The following is a 16580-nucleotide window of genomic DNA, read 5'->3' as shown; positions in this document are numbered from 1 at the left end:
ACACTGGGGTACAGTACTGGTGGGGACAGGTCTATCACTATATCACACTGGGGTACAGTACTGGTGGGGACAGGTCTGTCACTGTATAACACTGGGGTACAGTACAGGTGGGGACAGGTCTGTCCATGTATAACAGTAGGTTACATACTGGTGGGTGTTGGTGTCAGACATTTTTAATTGAAGTACCTGAGGAGTGTCCTTTGTTATTTGCTTGACAGCTGTAATTCTGCGGAACCTGAACCCGCATACTACTCTAGATGTAATCCTCAATGCGTTGACCCCCTATGCAGTTTTGTCACCCTCTAACGTGCGGCTTATCAAAGATAAGCAAACACAACTGAACAGAGGTTTCGCCTTTATACAGCTTTCAACCATTGTGGTGAGTTGTGAACACTATTGTTAAATCACTGTTAAGCTCAAATATCACATTGAGAAGTTATCATATTATTATTAGTATCGGACAAAGAAATCATAGGTCTGTATCAGACATGTTCGTTCGTTTGGATTCAAGCACTCGCAAGATAGGGACTACACTTAGTTAGATACAGGGTAAGGCTTCCTGTTCACTGTCCCCCATCAAACACACCCAGGTCAGGCACAGCATAGGGTTACACACAAAGGAAAGCTCCTGTACACTTTCTTCCCCCCCCCCCCCATCAAACACTCCCAGGGACAGGGGGATAGATACAGAGTAAAGCTGACTCTACACTGTCCCCTATCAAACGCTCCCAGGGACAGGGGATTAGATACAGAGTAAAGCTCACTCTATACTGTCCCCTATCAAACGCTCCCAGGGACAGGGGATGAGATACAGAGTAAAGCTCACTCTATACTGTCCCCTATCAAACGCTCCCAGGGCAGGGGATGAAGATACAGAGTAAAGCTCACTCTATACTGTCCCCTATCAAACGCTCCCAGGGACAGGGGATGAGATACAGAGTAAAGCTCACTCTATACTGTCCCCTATCAAACGCTCCCAGGGACAGGGGATTAGATACAGAGTAAAGCTCACTCTATACTGTCCCCTATCGAACACTCCCAGGGACAGGGGATTAGATACAGAGTAAAGCTCACTCTTTCCTGTCCCCTATCGAACACTCCCAGGGACAGGGGATTAGATACAGAGTAAAGCTCACTCTATACTGTCCCCTATCGAACACTCCCAGGGACAGGGGGTTAGATACAGAGTAAAGCTCTCTCTACACTGCCCCCCCCCCCCCCCCCATCAAACCCTCCCAAGGGCAGGGACAGCCCGGGGTTCGACACAGATTGGAGCCCTCTCTGTGCTGTGGAATGGTTGTCCACAGTCCATCATCACCCGAGCTGGTTTTGTATTCTGTAACTTTGAGCCTGGAGATTGAAGAGGTGTTTCTCTGGCAGGGCTGACCTTGTTTGTTGCTGTAATCAGAGAGAGATTTTCTTTTTGTCTGATTTGAAGGAAGCCTCCCAACTGCTTCAGATCCTGCAGTCACTGCAGCCTCCTCTCAACATCGACGGCAAGACCATTAACGTCGAGTTCGCAAAAGGCACCAAGAGGTACGATTTCCACCCAGGCAGGGGTAGTGTTTCAGAGTGACCAAAATATGTTCCGGTGAATTCTTCCGCTGCCTCAGGGCTCTCAGCTGGTAATGGTTAGACTCACTTGCTCTTGTTCAGGAGCTGTTGAGCATTTAACTCCACCCTGGGAGAACCGAGCAGGTTTTAGTGTAAGGGCTGACTCTCCTGCTATGTAGTGTCAACTGCTGCCCTGACGCTGACCCTTGGGCAGCATGGGCCTCCCCATGGTCTCAGGTCACAAGTGCGGGTGTGTGAGGTAGAGACTCCACTGGAGGCACGTTTCAGTCGGCATGTGCAGAGTCATTGCGGTCCGGATGAGTTCTACACTCAGGGGCTTCACAGAAAACCGAGGGAAAAGTTAAGATCGCCAATTAGAAGTTACCCTGCTTCACATGAACTCATCCGGGGCAGAGATGCCAGGGGTACTTGTCAGTGGAGAGTTTCCTCACTTTGAAATTCTCTTTTCGCCAACACCCTTCTCCCCCCCCCATCTCCTGTTCCAGGGACGTGGTGCTGACCGACGGCACTCGGGCAAGTGCTGCATCCGTGGCCAGCACAGCGATCGCCGCCGCGCAGTGGGCAGTCAACCAGGTGAGTGAGTGAGAGAGAGGTGTGTGTGAGAGAGAGAGAGAGAGGAGACGGGACAGGACAATGGGGAATCTAAGGCCTGAAGTGTGGCTGAGAGGGCGAGGTTGAATAGGCCGGGCGCTGTTTCCCCTGGAGCGTCAGAGGCTGAGGGTTGAACTTACAGAGGTTTATAAATCTTGAGGGAACATGGATTGGGTAAATAGACAACGTCCTTTCCCCCAGGGGCAGAGGTTTAAGGTGAGAGGGGAAAGAATTAAAAGGGACCTACGGGGCAACCTTTTCACCCAGAGGGTGGTGCATGTTTGGAATGAGCTGCCAGAGGAAGTGGTGGGGGCTGGTCAATGACACAATTTAAAAGGCATCTGGATCGGGGACATGGACAGGAAGGGTTTAGAGAGAGATGGGCCAAGTGCTGGCAAATGGGACGAGATTAGGTTAGGATATCTGGGTCAGCACGGACAGGTTGGACCGAAGGGTCTGTTTCCGTGCTGTACATCTCTGAGTCTATGACCTTCCAGCTTGCACCCAGGGACACGGTAAACGTCTGCTGTAAGAGAGTGCGAGTGGTACAGGCCTGTGCTCCCTGGGGTTTCAGATCAAGGTGTAAACTGCTGGAAGATACTTCCTTGGGAAGGTGATAAGTGTCCCTCCCGCATGCCCCCGCCTCAAAACCATTGCTGACAGACCCAGCGATTCTGTCAAAATGACGAATTTGCCCGACTGACCACGACTCAGGAAGAAAGCAATTCGTATCCGAGATTTTTCATCTGAGCTAAAAATTCATTCTGTCTGTTGCAACGCGGTACGTGAGGTCAGGTGGTACTCTTGGGATATGGTGTTAGTCGGCCATCTTAGACACAAGGTCGTCAGGAGTCGGGCAGCTGGCGCGTTGAGCCTGCTCTGCCCTTCCCTGAGATCGTGGCTGACCTTAACTGCGGTCTCGGCTCCAAGTCTCCACCTGCTCACCATAACCCAGCCACATGAGGGAGATTTAAACAATCCTTAGATAAGCACATGGATGACGATGGGATAGCGTAGGGGGACAAGCTGAGAGTAGTTCACAGGTCGTCGCAACAGCCGAAGGGCTTATTCTGCGCTGTGTTGTCCTATGTTCTAACCCTTAATTCCCTTACTGTTGCAACTATTTTAGGCCTTGACCTTGCCTTCAGCACATTCAACGGGGTGGCCTCAACTGCTTCACTGGGCCGGGAATTCCACAGATTCCTAATGCGAAGGCATTCTTCCTCAACTGAGGCCTAAATCTGTTCTCCCCCCCCTTATTTCGAGGCTATGCCCCACCCACCAATTCTAGTTTCACCCAGCAATGGAAGCAACCTCCCTGCTTCTGTCTTATAAAATAATGAAGGGGACAGATATGTTTCTCTGAGAACCCCCCCCCCCCCCCACATTCTCCTAAATTCCAATCCGTATAGTGGCGGTCTACTCAAGCTCTCGTATGCCAACCCTCTCGATCCCTGAGCCAGGGCCGTGAGAGACCTTGGATTCCCCAGCGACTCGGTGTGAATCGGCCTAGGTTTCCTGTGTCCGAGGAGCAGCATGTGATTCCATGATTGCTGGTCCTGATGGTTTGTCTCCCTCCACCCATCCCTTCTCGCTCCGAGTGCCCTTGTACAGGAGAGGGCTTGCACTGAGGTTCCTCTGTTGAATCAGTACAGTTGTGTTTTTTAATTAAATTGTGTGGACATCTCTGGCCTGGCCAGGCCAGCATTTATTGCCCATCCCTAATTGCTCGAGTCACGTGCAGTCCAGACTGGGTAAGGACGGCAGATTTCCTTCCTTAAGGAACATTAGTGAACCAGTTGGGGGGGATTTCCCAACAATCAGCAACGGTTTCACGGCCATCATTAGACTCTTAATTCCAATTTTAGTTTTTAAAACTGAGTTTAAATTCCGCCATCAACCACGGCGGGTTTTTGACCTGGGTCCGCATGATGTTATCTGGACCTCTGCGTTAACAGATCAGTGATGGTAGCGTGAGGCCATGCCACCAGAAGGGAGTGTGGATTGTGCAGGCTATTGCCCTCTGACCTTTGCCTCCTGCCCTCTGCAGAGTTCTGATTCCGATAACCAGAGCGCGTGGATGAATCAGGACGGCCAACAAGGGGACTACTCATACTACCACCATGACGATGGCTACCAGCAACAGTACTCCCAGGTCAGTTGTGCTCTGTCCCGGCAGACTCTGGGAATTCAAAGCCTGGAATGTGTCAGCTTGAGGATTCTTGGAACCTCTTGCCTCACCTCAGCCCCTGATGCTAACACATTGTTTCTGTGCCGGGCAGGGCTGTAACCAGTATTCCCAGGATTACCAGCGGGGCTCCGACCAGCAGCAGAAGAACACCGGGCGCTCGATGCCACCCTCCACTTACGAGGCACCGCCCACGACAGGTCAGTGGCAGCCACCCCTCTAACTGTAGCCACCCCCCTCCTCCCAAAGTACCGTTTAATCACACATTACCGCTTGCAACTGCACTGTGATGACCGAGCAAGCATAGACCTAATCAGATGCCGAGCATTCCTGGGTTCACTTCCAGGTCACAGACCGTCCTGACATGGAAATGTTTTGATATTCCTTCACTTTCATTGGATCATAATTGATGCTGGGCCTATCCTGGGAGTGTGAGATGGGAACAGTGTAGAGGGAACTTTACTCTATATCTAACCCCGTGCTGTCCCTGTCCCTGAGAGTGTTTGATGGGGGGACAGTGTAGAGAGAGCTTTACTCTATCTAACGCCGTGCTGTCCCTGTCCCTGGGAGTGTTTGATGGGGGGACAGTGTAGAGAGAGCTTTACTCTATCTAACGCCGTGCTGTCCCTGTCCCTGGGAGTGTTTGATGGGGGGACAGTGTAGAGAGAGCTTTACTCTATCTAACGTCGTGCTGTCCCTGTCCCTGTCCTGGGAGCGTTTGATGGGGGAGCAGTATAAAGCGAACTTTACTCTCTGGGAGTGTTTGATGGGGGGTACAGTGTAGAGAGAGCTTTACTCTATCTCACCCCATGCTGTGCCTGTCCGATGGGTCAGTGTAGAGGCAGTTTTACTCTGTATCTCAGCCCATGCTGTCTCTACCACTGGGAGCGTTTGATGGGGGGGCACAGTATAGAGGAAGCTTTACTCTGTATCTAACCCCGTGCTGTCCCTGTCCTGGGATTGTTTGATGGGAAACAGTGTAGAGGATGCTTTACTCTGTATCTAACCCATGCTGTCCCTGTCCCTGGGATCGTTTGACAGGGGCAGTGTAGAGGGAGCTTTACTCTGTATCTGACCCCGTGCTGTCCCTGTCCTGTTAGTGTTTGTTGGGGTTATCTGACCCCGTGCTGTACCTGTCCCTGGGAGTGTTTGACAGGGGCAGTGTAGAGGGAGCTTTACTCTGTATCTGACCCCGTGCTGTACCTGTCCCTGGGAGTGTTTGACAGGGGCAGTGTAGAGGGAGCTTTACTCTGTATCTGACCCCGTGCTGTACCTGTCCTGTTAGTGTTTGTTGGGGTTGAGTTCATTTTGATTTTTGCAGCAACAGAAACTTCATCTGAGCCGGGTATTCCTGGAGTCGATCCCCTCCCAAGTCCACAGTCGTTCCCGCAATCAGTTCAAACCCAGGCAGCTCCGCAGCTGTACCAGAAGTCATCCAGCAGTCCTTCAGACAGCAGCCGCACAACACAGGTAAGCTCACATGCCCCACTCATGTGGTATAAACCACAGATGGCTGAGATGGTCAGTGCTGAGGGAGGGGGCGCTGTGGGACGGTCAGTGCTGAGGGAGCGGGTGCTGTGGGACGGTCAGCGCTGAGGGAGCGGGGGCTGTGGGAGGTTCAGTGCTGAGGGAGTGGGGGCTGTGGGACGGTCAGTGCTGAGCGAGCGGGTGCTGTGGGAGGGTCAGCGCTGAGGGGGACCCTCGCCATTGATCGCATCTTGAAGATGTTAAATCCAATCCTCCTTACTTGGCTCCCTTACCCCAGTGGGCATCAGCGCGTGGGCTGCTGTTCTGAGTATGCCCTCCCCAACCCTCTCAGCTGACCTTGTTTATAATCTTTGAGCTTCCGCAGATCTCACGACCTCCAACGACCCAGAAGGTGGAGATTGTGGCCGAACCCCAGCTCAACATTGGCCAGGCTCCGGCAGTCAGCACCAGTACTCAGCCGCCTGCGGGCTCCAGCTCCAGTACACAGGACTACACCCAGTACCGTGAGTACAGCCCTTTGGCCTGATGGGAGATGGGGGGATTGCAGGAGGGCAGCCCGGGCCAGCTGGTGTTGTGGTTGGAGAGGGGGGGGGGGGATGTAGTGAGTAACGGACCCTTCCCCATGATCACCAGCTGGAGTCAAAATCGTAATGTTGAACCAGTCTCTTGGCCGGGTGGTCATGGTGTATGTCCAGGTTTGCTGAGCCATGTCTCTGCCCATCTGTGATCACCAAGGCGTAAGGCTGGCTGTGGTCAAGTGGAGTGAGAGAACATGAGGACTCTTGTTCTCGTTATGTCTCCCCTTCCCTCTCCCTCGCACGTGCTCCATCTCTCTCTCTCTCTCTCCCTCCCTCCCGCGCTCCCTTCTCTCCCGCGCTGCCTCTCTGTCTGTCTTGCTCTGTCTCTCCCCCTCCGTCCCCCCCTCAACCCCTCTCTCTCGCTGTCTCTCCCTCTGCCTCTATCTGGCACCACCCAGGATCTGGGTCATGCAGAAACACAAGGCCAAAGCCAGCGGTGCCCTGACCCTGCTCTCTCTCCTCTCCACAGCTGTCCCTGACGTCTCCACCTATCAGTACGATGAGATGTCAGGATATTACTACGACCCTCAGACTGGACTCTACTACGATCCCAACTCTCAGGTAAAGCCAGCCCGCGAACTCGGGCCCATTTTGGTGAGGGGGGTGGGGGGGGAGGTTTGGGCGTTGCGAGGGGTGGGGACGTGACTGCGACACTGGTGGGGATGGTCAGTCAAACCTGGAGCCACACCCCACCCACCCACCCAACCCAGCTCCATCCTCCAATCTTTCTGGCACCATCCCACCCACCTTCCTTTGTCACTTGTCTCCCCCCCCACCTCTTCAATCTCCAGGCTCAAAGTTACAGAATACAAAACCAGCGCGGGGCTGTAGACCGATTGGACAGGGGAGTGGGGGGATTGGGTATCAGTGCAGCCCAGTGTGGAGCCATTCATTTAGAGTCCTGGTGGTCTCCAGCACAGAAACCAGACCCTTCAGCCCATCCAGGTCACACTAAGCAAAAACAAGTCCCTAATTATTCTCGCCTTGTTCTCTTCCATTTTTTAAAAATACGATTGTTGAACGTGAGCATCACTGGATTGTCCAGCCCTTATTGCAGATTTCCCCATAGCCTTAAATGTTTCAGCAGTCAGATGGGCACAGAGACACAGTGTAAGTTACAAGGTCGTATTCTAAGGTGAGGTGTGCAGGATTAGGGTGACCCAGGGCAATATTTGCATGATTCATTGAAGGTGGCAGGACAGGTGGAGAGAGAGCAGTTAATGCAGCATCCCGTACTTTCAGTTTTATCAATATGGTCATTAGCGTTAATGTTGAGCTCACACTCTCTGTCTGGCTCTCGCTCTTTCGCTCGCTCTCACACGCACTGTCTCTCTGTCTGTCTCTCTCTCTTTCCCCCCACCCCCGTCTCTCTCTAAGACTCTCTCACACACTGTCTGTCTCTCTCTTTCCCTGTCTCTAAGACACTCTCACACTCTCTCACACACTGTCTTTTTCTTCCCCCCACCTCTAACACTCTCACATGCACTGTCTCTCACACACTGTCAGTATTTCTCTAACCTCCCCGTCTCTCTCTAACACTGTCACGTGCACACACTCTCACACGCACTGTCTGTATTTCTCTTACCTCCCCGTCTCTCTCTAACACTGTTATGCGCACGCTGTCACACGCACTCTTCAGAGTCTCTCTCTCTCTCTCGTTCTCTCTTGTGCGCGCTCTCTCTCTCTGGTTCTGTCTCTCACACACATGCGCAAAACCCCTCCACCCCGTCCCTTGTCACCCTCTCCCTCCCCTGAAGCAAGGTGCTCCTGGTTCACTCCCTCCCTGGTACCTTCAGAGCGTGATTGTGACCCTAGCAAGTGTAAGGCTCCCGGGTTAATGGCGCTCTCTCTCTCTTTGTGTATATATTTTCATGTGTAGTACTACTATAATGCACAGACGCAGCAGTACCTGTACTGGGACAGCGACAAGCAGACTTACCTCCCAGCCCCTGACCAGAGTGGAGACGCAGCCAAGGACCTGGCCTCCAAGGAGGGCAAGGAGAAGAAGGAGAAACCCAAGAACAAGACTGCCCAGCAGGTGAGGACAGCCATCAGCGACAGAGAGGGGAGGGAGACAAAGGGTTGTCCGCGTCACACAATCACCAGGGGGTGGGAGCTCGTTCATCATCAGCATTCACATCCAATAACACCACCTGCCCTGGTACAGTCCGAACCCCTATCCCACCCCACACACACACACAGACACAGTGTGCAGTAACCTGGGCTTCGGAGTGACGTTACCACACTGTACCTGCCCTACCGTTGGTGAAACATGTGAGATCCTGAAGGGATGCGGGGAGGGCACTATGGGACAATTTAGCACGGCCAATCCACCCTAACCTGCACATCCCTGGGCACTACGGGGACAATTTAGCACATCCATTAAGGAGGAGTTGGTTTGATTCTTGCCAAGTGAGATAAATTGGCGATGGGGTGGGGAGGTTAGGGAATGAAACGTTACTGGGAGTGGGTGGCAACATGAAGTCGTTAGATCAGCCATGATGATAGTGAATGGTAGGGCAGGGGAGAGGGACATCCTGGCTCCTTGTTCACCTTTCTCACCTCTATCCTTTTAACCCTGGCGTGGGGGGTGGAGGAGGAGAGAGAGAGAGAGAGACAGGGGTGGCAGCTGCTCTAATGCCCCCCCCCGTGTATAACTCCATGAAATCAGGATCTGCATGTCCCTGACTGCCCACCCGTTTGGTTCAGTTCCTCCTGGGGACAGAGTTTTGTTTGGGAGTGCGAGGGGATGTGAGTACCGACGCGCGTCGTATGTGTCTAACACCCCCCCCCCCCCCCCCCCATGCTTTCTTGCCTCGTGCTGTGGCCAGTCATTCGGGGAGACGCAGGCGGTTTGGTGGCGGGCAACATCGGCAAACCACCCTTCACGTTGTCCTCTGCCGTCGTTCACTTCCCCTGGAACATTGACACCGGCCAAGCTGCAGCGAGGGGTGATCCGATCCGGGCAGTTAAAAGGGGCTGCTGGAGAGAAATTGTTCCATCTGGTGTGAGGCCAGAGTGAGGCCGAATGATTTCAAGAACAGAGCCTGCTCTCGACCTCCCTAAATGACCATGGAGAGTGGCACAGAAACTTCATATTGGGGATGTGAGACCTGGAGGCGTTTCCTCACGCACAGGGAAAAGGGGACCTGGAAATCACTCTCTTGCTCTCCCTCACTCACTTGTTGTTTCTCCCTCCCTCTGTCCCTCCCTGTCTCCCCTGCTCCACCTCTCTCCCACCCTTGCTTGCCCTCACTCTCGCCCTTGCTCTGTCTCCCTCTCTGTCTTTCTCTCTCTCCGCCCCCCCCCCCCCCTCTCCCAGACGTCCACTAAAAATGTTGTCAAGGCTGTGGGGCTGGAGCATCAAATGGACATTTCAGAACTCATATTGGGGGAGCTCTGATGGCGGGCAGCGGAGACTAAACAGGTCAATGTCAGCCTGATCTGAGACCTGACACAAGGAGGGGGGAGTTGAATGTCCTCCTGTTTCTGTGTAATGGGCTGGAGGAGGAGTGGGGCTGAATGGCCTCCTGTTCCTGTGTAACAGGCTGGAGGAGGAGGGGCTGAATGGCCTCCTGTTCCTGTGTAACAGGCTGGGGGAGGGGGGCTGTGATTTCTACCTGTTCCAACATCCCATCACCTATTAAATTGAGCTGGGTGTATGGAGTTACGTTGGGAGGGTGTAGCCTAGCTGAGCAAGCAGCCTTGGGTTGGATTTAAACTGTTTGTGGTGGGGATGGCAGTGAGCTGTAATCTGACCCCCTGCCCCTGTGCAGAGTCGGGCACTGTTGTCTGAGGGCAGGGGAGATTGATTCTGAGCGGGTATCTCCGCTGTTCCAGATCGCCAAGGACATGGAGCGGTGGGCCAAGAGTATGAACAAACAGAAGGAAAACTTCAAGAACAGCTTCCAGCCACTCAGCTACCTGCGGGACGACGATCGCCGAGAGTCTGCCTCAGCTGATGCTGGCTATGCCATGCTGGAGAAGAAGGTACAGTGAAGGAGGGAGGCAGGGGACACCTTTGTACCCCGCTCACCCACACAGGTCCTGATCGAGAAGGGGAAGCTCGCTCAGCCGTTTGCATCCCTGCAACAGCACCTCCCGTATACCCTGAATCCCCTTCTCCAACTGAACCCCATACACCCTGAAACCCACATGCACACCTCCTCCTGTACACCCCTAATCCAAACTGACATCTTGTCCCTGTGCAACCATAACGCCCGTACAGCCCAGACACCTGTATGACACCCTTTCTCCCCCCACCCCCATAGACTCCTAACCCCTGGAAGATATCCAGTGCCCCCCTCCCGAACACCCCTAACCCCTGTCTATGTCCACACCACCCACCCTCCCCAGTACGCCCCTAACCCCTGGAAGATAACCCCCTCCCCATACACTCTGAACCCACTGTCTGACACCTCCCCTTACACCCCTAAGCCCCTCGCCACTGTCACAGCCACTAACTTTTACCATGGGATTATTATCCCCCTCCCTCCCCAACCCTTCTTACTTGGACAATGGCGAGTGGGGGCTTTAACTTCGGGGCTGAAACACTGTGGTGAGGTGCCGTCAGTGACTCGCTCCCCACCGGCCGAGGTGGGGTGGGTGAAGCCTGGGACCTGCCCGCAGTGTCACCTCCTTGAGGACCCCGAACCCTCCTGATTGACTAAAAATCTTGTTCCTTTCAGAGCACGCTGGCAGAGAGACAACACGTCATGATGGAGCACCTGAAACGCACCACAGACAAGGTGAAAGATGAGGATAATCGAGCGGTACGCACCCAGGGGATAAACCCGCGCGCACCCACCTTCGGCAGGTTCCCCTTAAATCGTCTCCGGGATTCCCCTCCTCACGGCCCCTTCCCCGAGCTCCCCATCCTGTGAACGACCTGCAGCGGTGAAGGGAAGGACAGGCTGATGTGTCTGGCTTGATTTGCTGCAGGATGCAAAACTTCAACCACATACTCTTCCTACTATCGGGACAGAGAATGTACGGCCACCTCGGCCTTTATTCCTCGCCCGCCCTCCCCTCCCTCGCCCCTGCCTCCCTCACGGGTCTTCCACCAAAACATAAACACATGCTGCAGACGAGATTTTAACGACAAATCCAATTTATTGCATAAAGTAAATGAGGATTAAATGGAATAATCTAAGCCATTTATAAATACCAGATGTTTGAGGAATTTGAAACACACAGTAAGACATGACCCTGACAGTGGTACAATACTGAGATATCAGAGAGAGAATTCCTTTCTAAATCGCACACAATGTTTGACTTGGATGTGGTTTCAGTTTTTGGCTTTAAAAATCTGAGAGCCTCTTCATAAAACGGAGCTCAGATTTTCTCCACTTCAAATAACCCCTTCCAGTTTTTAACTAAACACGTCTGGTCTGGTTCGTTTTAACTAAGTTCCATACTTTGTCATAATCTGTTTCTTAACTGTTTGAAACCTTTTCCTTTTGTCAGGACCAGCTGTGTTTTTAAACATCCAGTTAAGCAAAAAAGTGCCCAAACTGAAACCCAACTGTCCCTCCTCCCGCCAAGTTATACATGTTTCCCTGAACAAAAGGAAAAACTGAATAAATTCCTGACCGTCTAAACTGGAAGTCTAATGCAGAGATGTTTTTCTTGTTTGCTTACAAAAAAACTCTCCCAATGTAGACGTATCACCGTTCGAACTAGCTCTCTGAGACTGCATTTAAAGCAGCCATCACCATGGCTACAGGAATACCAAAACGTTAACCTCTTCTCCAAAGCCCCCCAGTCTCTAGCACAAATCCAAACACCCGACAGAATGATGTTAAACGATTAATGAAGCCCACATCTTGCCTGACACCGGCTGAGGTAACTCTTTGTCCTTTTGTTGTGTCCGGCTGCAGAGGGCGAGTCCACTGCGAGGCTTGGTGGCGGCCTACAGTGGAGAAAGCGACAGCGAGGAGGACCAGGAGGAGGACCAGGAGGAGAAACTGACCGACTGGCAGAAGCTGGCCTGCCTACTGTGCAGGAGACAGTTCCCCAGCAAGGAGGCGCTCATTCGACACCAGCAGCTCTCAGAGCTGCACAAGGTAACGCCATCGCCCTCCCCGCCCGCACTCCAAGAGCATCAGCTCGTCGTTCTCCCTTGTCTCTGGGCTCGCTGGCTCTGCTGCACCCGCTTCCCAGCCCCTGCAGCCTGGACGTATAGATAGTCTGGCCTGTCCTTCACCTAGCCAACCCCTCCTGTCCTGCAGTTCAATGTCACAGATAGGGTATGGACCTGTACGGTCCCGGCACCGATTTGCGAAACCTGAGAGTGGGGTGCACGGAAAAGCCCATGGTCTGGAGGCTCGGGAATCTAGAGTATCGCTGCCCTGTCAGCACCTTCCCAGGATCAGTGTGCCCGAGTCCGATGGAATGCTGCTCACTTGCTTGGACGAGTTCGGCTCCAACAACACTGGAGAAGCTCGACACATTAACCCCCCCCCCCCACCTTCAACACCCCCTCACTCCACCAGCAGTAGCTGGGCTCATTAGGAATGCTTGGCTGAGCTCCAACACCAATGTGTACCGTCTACAAGACGTACTACAGCGACTCGCCAAGGCTCCTGCGAACCTTCCAATGCCTGCCGCCTCGTAACCCCATCCCGGGGAAGACAAGGAGGCAGCAGATGTGGGGGGGGGGAGGAATGCACCACCCCCTGCAAGTTCCCCCACCCCAAATACTCGCAACTGTTTCTTTGTGTTGCTGGTTCAAAATGTGGGAACTCCCTCCCTCCCTAATGTAAAGTGCGGGGTGTCCCTGCCAGTAATTCACAAAGGCAGCTCACCACCACCTTCTGAAGGGCCGTTAGGGGGATGGACAGTCCATGCTGGCTAGGCCAGCGACACTTACGTCCTGTGATAGAAAAAAAATATATACAAGGTGATAAACCCCCCCCCCCCCCCCTGTTCAGAAGAGGGTCTCAGTTGGCCCTCTCGCTCGCACTGAGCTCCTGTGTCCCGGGACGATCAAACAGACCGGGTACGGTGACAGGGCGATTGGTTGTGATCAGTGTTCCGGCCTGTTTTGCTGTTGGGAGTGTGGGCGGTGAGAGCGCGGCGCGATTAAACCTGCCTCAATCTTTCAGCAAAACCTGGAAATCCACAGGCGATCGAAGCTTTCAGAGTCCGAACTGGAAGCTCTGGAGAAGAGTGAGAGAGAGGTGGGTGACACGGGGTGTGGGGTGGGGGGGCTCGGTAAAAGTATTACGGTTGATGCTCGGGTTTCCCAATCCGGGGACGAAATGTGTACCGGACCTCGGTTAGATTCGGGCACAAACGTCCAGAGAGCGGGGACAACATGGAAGAGTTGGACCCACAGGGCGTGGTCGAGGCGAACGATATCAACATGTCTCTTTGGGAGGGAGGGGGGAGGCTGGGATAGATTATACACATGAGAAGGAAATAAATAGGAGGACAGGGCAGGATGTGGGGTGGAGGGAGAGACAGGATGATAGCAGAGGTGGGGGTGGGTGGTGGAAGGAAAGGGGGAATGAGGCGGGTGGAGAATGGAGCTGGTCACTGAGCCCCTGGGGTCATACGGCCGTATACCTGAGGGTGAAACGACCTGGCTCGTCCCACCCAGTCTTTGTGCCCTCTCCTCAGACCCAGCTTCGCCAGCTGCTCTGGAGGCTGTCCACTCACCCGGGCTGTTCGCTGAGCACTCGACCATGGAAGGCATCGCAGCCAGATCCTGGTCTGTCCCTTTCATACCCTCTCCATGCTCCAGTGTCCGTATCCCAGCTAGTTCTCTCTGAATTGGCAACTCCACACGAACGGGAGTGGGAGAACGATACAGTCATACAGCATGGAAACTGACTCTTAGGTCCAACCAGTCCGTGCTGACCATAATCCCAAAAATAAACTAGTCCCACACCTGCCCTGCTCCTGGTACATATCCCTCCAAACCTTTCCCATTCATGTCCTTATCCAAATGTCTTTTAAACATTGTAACTGTACCCATGTCCACCACTTCATTCCACACACAAGCCACTCTGTGTGTAAAGACAATTGCCTTTGATGTCTTTTTAAAACCTTTCCCCTCTCACCTTAAAAATGTGTGCCCCCGCCCTGGGGAAAGAAACTGCTGCCATTCACCTTATACATGCCCCCCGCATGATTTTATAAACCTCTATAAGGTCACTCCTCAGCCTCCGACGCTCCAGGGAAAACAGTCCTGTGACTCAACCCCTCCACTCCCAGCAACGTCCCGGTAAGTCTCTTCCTAACCCCCTCCAGCTGAGACCAGCTGTGGTCAGCGAGTACTCTGGGGATTTTACTTTTTTTGTGAATGGCGGTGTGTTTTGCTTTCCGCAGTTCAAGTTCAGAGTGACAGAGAGACGGGGGAAACTGGGCACATCGGACACCGTCGAAGCCAAACGGAAAAGGACACAAGCAGCGTAAGTGACCCAGAGTTTTATCGCGCGGGGGTGAGGTGTCCCCCTGGAAGGCTTACGGGGTTGCCCTCACGTGAGGGGACAGCAGGGCCAGCCCAACGAGGGATCGTGTAGTGGCCACTGGGTATCGCTGACCTGATCACTGGGATCTTCCTCCTCTTCTCCTCTTCCCTCCCCCCCCCCCCCCGCCCACCCATCCTTTAGGTACGATAGTACGAGTCACGGCATCGGGAACCGCATGATGCAGGCGATGGGCTGGAAGGAGGGCACGAGGCTGGGACGCAAAGAGCCAGGGATGGCCCCCTCCTCCAAGGTAACCCGCGTCACCTCCCCCTCTCTCTCGCGGTGTCATTTCCGAGCTTGACTCTGTAACCGTTAAAATTCACTCTCGTCTCTCTCTCTCTCTCTCCTTCCAGTAGACCCGGGATTTTTGATTGGAATGTCATCACTGCGTCGGTAAGTTTCCTCCCTTCTCCCCTCAGCAGGCGGTTTGCTCCCTTCTCCACCCCACTCCCAGGGACAGAATGCCTCTGCTTCCTGCCACATGGTGGAGCAGGGGGTTGCTGACTGTGTACGGCCAGTGGACTGTCACAGGCTGAACCTGGAGGTTCCGTCTGACCCCACAGCCAATGCTGCGAGGAGCTGACCCAGGACCTGTATTTTACCAGTTTACAAGAGTCCTGCTCACAGGACATGTGGGTGTTGCCCCCTAGAGAAGGTGGGGGGGGGTGACCCACTGTAGATTCCACCCCCCCCCCCCCCAACCCATATGGTGTAGGGAGGGAGTTCTAAGATACTGACCCTGCCGACACCGAAGGAACAGCCTACGTTATTCCCAGTCGGGAGGGTGCGGGGGCTATTCACAGGTGGTGGAGTCATCCCCCCCCCCCCCCCCACCCATCTGCTGCCCTTCAACCTTCTGGTGGGAGAGGGGTTAGAGAATGGTGGATTTGGAAGGTGCTGTCGGAGGAGTCTCAGTGAGTGGCTGCAGTGCGTCTTGTGGATGGTACACACTCCTGCTGCTCTTGGTTAGAGCTCAGCCGAGCATTCCTAATGAGCCCAGCTACCTCGGGGGTGGGAGTGTTGGAGCTCAGCCGAGCATTCCTAATGAGCCCAGCTACCTCCAGAAGGGGTGGGAGGGGCTGTTGGAGCTCAGCCGAGCTGCTGCCCTGTGTTGGGGGTGACCAATTAGCACCAACATCCAGGAGAAGCCGACATTGCGGTCACTGTCGCCTGGGCTGCAGTGGGAGTTTGCTGGAGAAACACGGCTCTCCCTTTCCTGTCTCGACAGTGACGTGACTGCCACAGCACTCTGCGGGGAGAGAGAGAGAGAGAGAGAGAGACCGCCTACGAGTGAAGGTGTGCGAATTGACGAGCAGGGAACCGACAGCGTTCAAGACGACTGGCTGATCAAACTTTCCTTTTGTTTTATTTCCCCCCCCTCCCGTCTCCTTTCAGAGGAGCAAGGGAAAGGATTGTAAATATTTTTCTCAGCGTCCGCATGTACGTTTTTCTACTAATTAAAAGAATGGAACCTATTCCCGGGAGGAGCCGTTACTCAGGGTTCAGGGACGCGCGGTGTCTCTGGTATCGGAGGGGGTGGGAGACCAGCTCTACAGGTGAGCGAGGCTCTCTCATCCTGCGGTCCCAGTGGGACTTGGGGTAGAGACAGGGCAGCTGCTGACAGAAGGATTGAGAGTTGGAGGAGGGGGAGGGGGGGGAATGAAAGACTATCAGCCCAAGAAT

The 16580-nt window shown here is 53.8% G+C and overlaps 1 protein-coding gene across 1 annotated transcript; it reads left to right on the top strand.

The window, feature by feature from the left end:
• Positions 1 to 194: 194 nt before the first annotated feature.
• Positions 195 to 16372, top strand: LOC122547479 (RNA-binding protein 10-like; the record flags this gene model as incomplete). The annotated part of the gene is made up of 17 exons (XM_043686092.1): positions 195 to 379; positions 1439 to 1536; positions 2061 to 2148; positions 4217 to 4321; positions 4449 to 4554; positions 5676 to 5824; positions 6198 to 6345; positions 6890 to 6981; positions 8300 to 8458; positions 10261 to 10410; positions 11109 to 11192; positions 12300 to 12485; positions 13527 to 13601; positions 14755 to 14837; positions 15039 to 15147; positions 15254 to 15290; positions 16126 to 16372. Coding segments are annotated over 16 exons (1832 nt in total), but the record flags the coding sequence as incomplete, so codon positions are not given.
• Between the last annotated feature and the right edge of the window lie 208 nt (positions 16373 to 16580).

This window comes from Chiloscyllium plagiosum, unplaced genomic scaffold (assembly GCF_004010195.1).
Source record: "Chiloscyllium plagiosum isolate BGI_BamShark_2017 unplaced genomic scaffold, ASM401019v2 scaf_13765, whole genome shotgun sequence".
In the NCBI taxonomy this organism is placed as follows: Eukaryota; Metazoa; Chordata; class Chondrichthyes; order Orectolobiformes; family Hemiscylliidae; genus Chiloscyllium; species Chiloscyllium plagiosum.
The sequence above is the reverse complement of the archived record's forward strand: the minus strand, read 5'-3'. Positions and strand labels throughout refer to the sequence as shown.